General features: G+C 55.0%; 2 protein-coding genes across 2 annotated transcripts; both read right to left on the bottom strand.

Moving 5' to 3' along the window:
- Nucleotides 1–1,736: 1,736 nt before the first annotated feature.
- Nucleotides 1,737–4,264, bottom strand: PHACADRAFT_250980 (uncharacterized protein). Its single transcript, XM_007392576.1, has one exon. It carries the CDS (start codon nucleotides 4,031–4,033, stop codon nucleotides 1,844–1,846), a length of 2,190 nt encoding a protein of 729 aa, XP_007392638.1. The 5' UTR covers nucleotides 4,034–4,264; the 3' UTR covers nucleotides 1,737–1,843.
- A 700-nt stretch (nucleotides 4,265–4,964) lies between these two features.
- On the bottom strand, nucleotides 4,965–5,726 carry PHACADRAFT_87077 (uncharacterized protein; the record flags this gene model as incomplete). Its single annotated transcript, XM_007392575.1, has 1 exon — nucleotides 4,965–5,726. A coding segment is annotated over one exon (762 nt), but the record flags the coding sequence as incomplete, so codon positions are not given.
- Between the last annotated feature and the right edge of the window lie 916 nt (nucleotides 5,727–6,642).

Here is a 6,642-nt window from a genome sequence, read left to right as displayed (position 1 = left end):
ATGTGCGCACAAGGCATCGGTGAACACTGTACACTTAAAAATCAAAACAAATATTCAGCTAGTGATATGCAGGCACGGCTTGAGCTTAAAGCCCAGGATTGGGCCCATGGCAATGTTGGGCTGAGTCCTGACCCCAAGCCTGAGCCTGAGCCTGAGCCTGAGCCCGGCCCAAGTTGCCAAGCTTAGGATAAATTCACACTAGCAGAGACCACCCACTGACTCAAGCCTGGCCTTGAGCCCACTGCCAGGCCAGGCTCAGGTCAGGCTTTTTTTGGGCTGGGCTTGCAAGCTTTGAGCCAAGGTTGCACATTACTATATTCAGCAAAGAAAACAATGCTCTGCTTACACGGCTGGATTCTAAATAGAGAAGAAGGGTATCATGCACCACTTTCATCATTCTCAGCATTTCTGTATAAAACCTCCATATCCTTGAGAGCCTTGTCATCTCTACGCTCAGGCTCCATCTTCCCATGGTCATGGCTTTAGCTGGTTATGTGCAGTAACCGCATCCAAACTTGAATAAATCATAAAAAGAGTTTTAAAAAATGTATTAATCTGTGCTTAAGCTGGCTGTGTACTTGGACAAGCCTACAAGGACATGGTTGCAGTTCAGAAATTACTAAGATATACATGTACCAGTAGCCAAGCTGCTTTCTGGGTGCTGCATTTTTGTTACTTTATATTGGTCTGTGACTGGTCCTGACTGGTCATGACCAGTCCTAAAAGCACCCAGCGCCATCTAGGACCAAGGACTGTGACCAAGACTGGACTGACGTAGAACTGGACCATACCCAGTCCTGATCAGTCCAGTCTCAGTCCAAGTCCCGGTCCCGACCGGTCCTTAGGACCGGACCCTCAACCACTATGTCATACAAGCAGGGTCGCAAGTCCACGCAGGCCTGTGATGCCTGTTACGGGACTGTCTTCTCTGCGACGAGTACCTGTGTCCGAGCCAGTAGGCGTGACAGCGACGACGTCAGCTCTCACTGCTCGGCTCAAAGTCCATGCCTTCCCTACCGCTTGAAGCTAGCATCTGGACGTCTTCGCCCTTCTTAACCATCCCTTATATCAAGCCGGTCGCGGGATGATAGCACTCCAAGGCTGATCCTCACTTACCTCCACCCGAACACCTTCTGCCCTTCTTTCCTCCCCCGCGATCAGACATCTCCGCCGGCTGGCACAAGTGCTCCAACCCCGCATCCCAGTCACAGCGCCACAGTGCCGCCTTGCACACTCGACGGCCCCGGTGAAGGCGAGAAGAACGCCGAGGGCCTGCCCAGCGCGATGCGAGCATAATGAGCACAGTGAGCACAACAAGCGCGCCAGAGGGCTTCGCGGTGCCGTGCAGTCTGCTGCGAACGCCGATTCCTGCTGCGGCCGGCGCAGGTCGGGGACGACATCGCATGGCAGCGCGACCAGTTCTCGCTTCCCGCGGTCGTGCCTCGCACCACACCGGTGACGACGAAATTGAACGCCATCGGCGAGGGAGAGACTAAGCGTCGGTCGCTCTCACTCGAGAACCTCGAGGCGAACGGCATCAAGCTCGCGCGGGGCATCGCTTCACGGCTGTGGTGGTATCGCTTTGGCCTTAGCTATAGTCGTTCGCTGGTTGACCTTGCTGTCTGACGATTCAGACTCGGCGAGCGTCCATCATTTCGCGACTGATGTTTGCACCGCGATTTTCACCATGGATGAGGTGGACCGACGCCACGGTATTCATGTAGAGTCATTTGTATGATGGCGTACATCTATAATACATTTGCTTTGGAGACAACATATCCCTTGTACTACTGAAACTATGCTCCAAATATGCACGAAGGTCTACAGCATCCTAAATACACTATTACGTGCGAGTACTGTGCAAGCTATCTAGGTACCTATTCAATCCTGAGAAATTCAGCTTATACCCGCTCTTGAACACCACATCGTGTCCACAATATCCCGCGAAGCCCTCGCGTTGCCAGTCTAGTGGAATCCAACACAACCGGGTCCGCCGAGACGGCGTCAAAGAGAAGATCCAGTCGTCTTCGATGTAATATATAGGCCAGGTGCGACGCGGAAGCCACGGGAGCGGGGTGGTCACCTGCGCGGCTGCATCGAGGGGGGCCCACAGCTGAACAAGTCGTTTATCGTTGTCGACTAGGACTCCGGAGCCGTCGGGGGACAGATGTAGGGTGCGGTACCAGGTATTTGGGCGCAGAACAAGGAGACAAGCGCCGGATTCGGCGTCCCAGAGTTGCATGGTTCTGTCAACCGAGGAGGAGATGATGACGTCCCCGCCGGGAGCAAAGGCGACCGAGCATAACATGTGGGGATGCCCCTCCAGCTCCCGGAGCAGCCCCCCTCCCTCTGCATTCCACACCAGAATAACATTGTCAAGGCCTGCGGACACAACACGATCTCCATTGGGAGAGAAGGCGATGGAGTGAACCGAGCCCCCATGGCTCCTACGTGTCTCCAGAGATGCTCCGATCGCAACATCCGAAATGACGACAATCCCATTCCAGGAGCCTGTTGCAATACGTCTGCCGTCCAGCGAGAAGGCGACGGAGCGAACACTAAACATATGTCCGGAAAAGTCTCGAATGAGTTTGCCTGTCGCAATGTCCCAGAGAAAAGCGGTGTAGGAATGCGGCATGAACAGGTGGCGGCTATCTTGCGAGAACATTAGCGACGACGACTGGCCGCCGAAGCAGTGGGGCGTGTAGCCCAAGACGCCACTCCACATGAAGATGTCCTCGAAAGTAGGGGACCAGTGCGCAAACTCCAGCCAGCCGTGAGCTTGAAGCTGGAGACGCGGCGACCCGGAAGCAGCGTCCCAGAGAGCCACCACGCCATGATATCCCTCCGATGCAGTAAGGATCGTTGCACCGTCTGGTGAAAACGCTACGTAGTGCCGGTGTTCCGAGGGCACGGTCAGAGGCTTGCATGCGCGGTCCCACGAATCAGTCTTCACCACCTCGATACTGGTACTGGACCTGTCGTTGGAAACTAACAGCGCACGCCCCAGCGCGTTGTGGGAGAAAATGACTGAGGAGTAACCCGTTGATTTCTCGCTGGAAAGATTGGCTGGGATGCTGGCGTAGTCGGGCTGTGGCTTGAGCGTCGCGGGCTGTGTCACGTCCCACAGCCGGACAGTGCCATCCCTCGAGCCAGACGCGATGCGAGTCCCGTCTTGGTTATAGGCGACACTCATGACCCAATTGCTGTGACCAGAGAACGCCTGTAGAACCCCGCCATGAGCAAAGTCCCAGACAAGGACAGTGTTATCCGCTCCACAAGCAAGCATGTCTCCTGTTGAAGAAAAGCTGGGACTGCAGATCGGCCCGAATGACAGGCCTGATGGCCAAAGGTCGCGGAGGTGCTTCGCGGTCTCGACATCCCAGACTGACAGCTTCCCAGACTTGGAGCCAATGGTGTACGATGCAATCAAGACCTGGGAGTTATTTGGCGTGAAGGCAACAGCATGATCAGGGAAGCGTTCGCCTTTGGGAGTTCCCACGACACGATGGGTGTATGACGGTGCCTCCAGGCTCCACAGAGAGACTTGTTTCTCCGTGCCCGACGCCATCCAGCGGCCGTCCCGAGACACCGCAATGGATGTGACCCTGTCATCGTGCGCGGCCAGGGTTTCCAAGCAGGCGCCTGTCCCGGAGTCCCAGATCTTGAGAGAATGATCATTGGAGCCAGACACGATATGGCTGCCGTCAGGTGTGAAGACTGCGCAGAGGACATAGTCTGTGTGCTCTTCCAGGGTGCGGACAAGCACGCCAGACGCGGCGTCCCAAATCTTGACTGTTTTGTCATTGGAAGCAGAAACTATGCGAACACTGTCCAGAGAATACTTGACAGAGCGAACCCAGTCAGAATGACCGGAGAGGACCGATAGCAGGGCGCTCGTCAGCCCGTCCCAAATCCGTATCTTGCAGTCGCGTCCTGATGAGGCAATCGTCCTGCCATCGGGTGAGAAGCCAACAGCACTGACATAAGCGTCCCCATCTGCACCGACCGTGCCCAAGCAGGCACCCCACATGCCTGGGACACTGCCAAAAACTCTGACAGAGCTCTCGGAAAAACACTCGTGTGCATACGTCCGTGCAAGCACGGTCTTCGTCGGGGTGAATGATAGAATCGAGTAGTATAGTTGTAGTGCCGAGCTGCTGATGGCAGGGAAGTAGCCGACAACCAGTCGTTCGCAGTCATTCAACAGAACGACAATGTCCCTCGCTCGTTCATCGTCAACACCCTGCAAAGGATATTAGATGTATGAGCTATGCCCAAGAGCAAGGCGCACTCACCCTCAGCTTCCGCTGGGCCTCATTGATGCCCGAGGCGACATCCCTTAATATCCCGAGAAGGCTGCACACTTCAATCCAATGCAACAGCTGACTTTGAACAAACTCAACAAGTGCGTCTAGGATCTCGTCCGACAGCTCGCCGTTGAGTAGATGAGTGCACCAGTGCCGAGATGCATATCGCAGGTGTGCCAGGATCGCACTCTCTATGCGGCCCAGTAGGCCGGGAACCTCGGCATTGAGCAGCGATGGGTCTCGGATGCCGCAGATGTCTCGCTTCAGCTCCTTCAGCGCATCAAGGCATCTGTGTAGCAAGAGCGTGTGCTGCCGTCGCGAGTTGACAACAAATGAACGGCTCGTGCAGCGGCTCGGGTCAAGCAGGAACTCGGGGAATGTCGGATGGATGATGCGGATGTTCGCCGCAGACTCTTGAGCGGCCGGTATGACTAGCACGGAGTGGAGACGCATGAGAGAGCCGCGCACAGCGTCAGTAGGGAGCCCAAGTAGGTGCGACAGGCCGGATGGGGGAAGGGGATCCTTGAGGACGGCGATCGATCCAAGGACAGTCTTCAGTCGTCCTAGCAGGCCTGCCGATATATTAGGAAACGTAGTCTCGAGCACCGTTAGGTATAATCCGTCAAGTAACCGATGGGAGCCGTGTGCAACCGCAGCGGATGTGAGCGTCTTCAGCTGTCCAACTGGATCGTCGTAGCCCGGGTCCCCAATGAATTTCGTGGCGGTCGCGGCAAATATGAACGACCCATTGGCCAACCGGCTGACAATATCGATATCGGCCTCGTCAGGCCAGGACTCTGCCAGGCCAAACTCCAGTCTGACCTCCGATAGGGATGTCGTGACGTACTTCTTGATATCCGGAGCGACAGACTCTAGCGGGACTTCGTGTAAGAGGAGCCGGCCAGACGCACTGCGATAATTAGGAGAATCGAACCTGGTAATAATGTGCCGTTCGGGACGGCTGGTGACGAAGAATCGGAGAGGGGAGAGATCCTCTGCGTGTTTCAGCAGAGTAGATAGCACTGCAGACGTGACCTGGGGGTCTCGACACTCGTCGAGTGCGTCGATCACTATGACACATGGAGGGAAGCCACCACGGAGGTGTGTCAGCGGCTGGACTATGAGCTCCTCAAATTGGCGAGAGACACTAGAGTATACCAACTGGGGGTCCTTCTTGAGTATCTCCGCTACCAGGTCCTTGTAAGGCTCGTAGAACAATCCAAGTTGGTAAGCAATCGTCGTGAAGACCAGCGAGGCGTTGCTGCAATCGGAGTCCGATCGGGAACAGAAGAAGTTGGCACCCAAGGTACGGCTGGCACGGCAACGCTGTGCGACGGTGAATGCTAGTGTTGTCTTGCCGGACCCGGGCTGACCGTTGAGCCAGAGGATGTTGTATTGATCATCAGCAGAGGTCATAGCAGGTTCAACTGCGGTGACACCAGGCATAGGTTGACCGGCTGCCCAAGTTAAGATATTCTCCATAATTTCGGTACGCGTCCCATCGAGGCAGGCTTTGCGCTCGGGGTGGCTGTCGAATTGCGCTCGGATCGCATGTGGTGGTACCGAACCTCCTAGAGTCAGCCGGTTAGAACGATGCCGCCGCTGTACGGTCTGGCCCGAACACACCTTCCGACTTGAATCGCAAGTACTGCAAACAATTAGGCATCAGATCATGTTTTCTGCGTCTGCTGAAGGAGTCTCACTTGAATATCATCCCGTATGGCATCCAACTTTCCCTCAACACGCTCCGCGCTCTGTTTCGAGAAATGCGTGTGTTGCTTCAAATCCAAAGTTAACATCCATATCATCAACCCAGACACACCTGCCACTTACGTCCAAAGTAAATTCGATCGCGATCATACCCTCGACCTATAATCCAAGGTCGCATGTCAGCAACAGGGACGCACCTCCAGAGATATCAAACGATGCATACCATGAAACTCTGGATCGACCACGATGCCCTTTGCACTAGACCCGTGACCTTTCTTGCTTCCTCTTCGCTTTCCATTATTCTCCGCATCTTGTTCCTGGACTTGAGACTCTGAGCCTCATCGTCAATCGCCTTCCAGGACCTGTGCACCGTCAGCAACTTAACTTTGTGCTATCGACGGCAAACTTACTCCAGTAATCGCTTGACTCTGTCCTCCATTGGCGTAGATATTTTTCCGCCGTGAAGTTCCGTGCACTCCTTCACCATTGTCGTCAATCCCTCGAGTTTCGTGGACAGTTCATTGATGCTTTCGGTGTTCGCATGCGACTTCTAACTCTAAAGTTAGAATCGTTGCTGAGCAGACGGTAGACGGCGCATACCTGGATCATCGCCAACACGGCC

The sequence above is a fragment of the Phanerochaete carnosa genome (genome assembly GCF_000300595.1).
Source record: "Phanerochaete carnosa HHB-10118-sp unplaced genomic scaffold PHACAscaffold_2, whole genome shotgun sequence".
Lineage (NCBI taxonomy): Eukaryota > Fungi > Basidiomycota > Agaricomycetes > Polyporales > Phanerochaetaceae > Phanerochaete > Phanerochaete carnosa.
The sequence above is the reverse complement of the archived record's forward strand: the minus strand, read 5'-3'. Positions and strand labels throughout refer to the sequence as shown.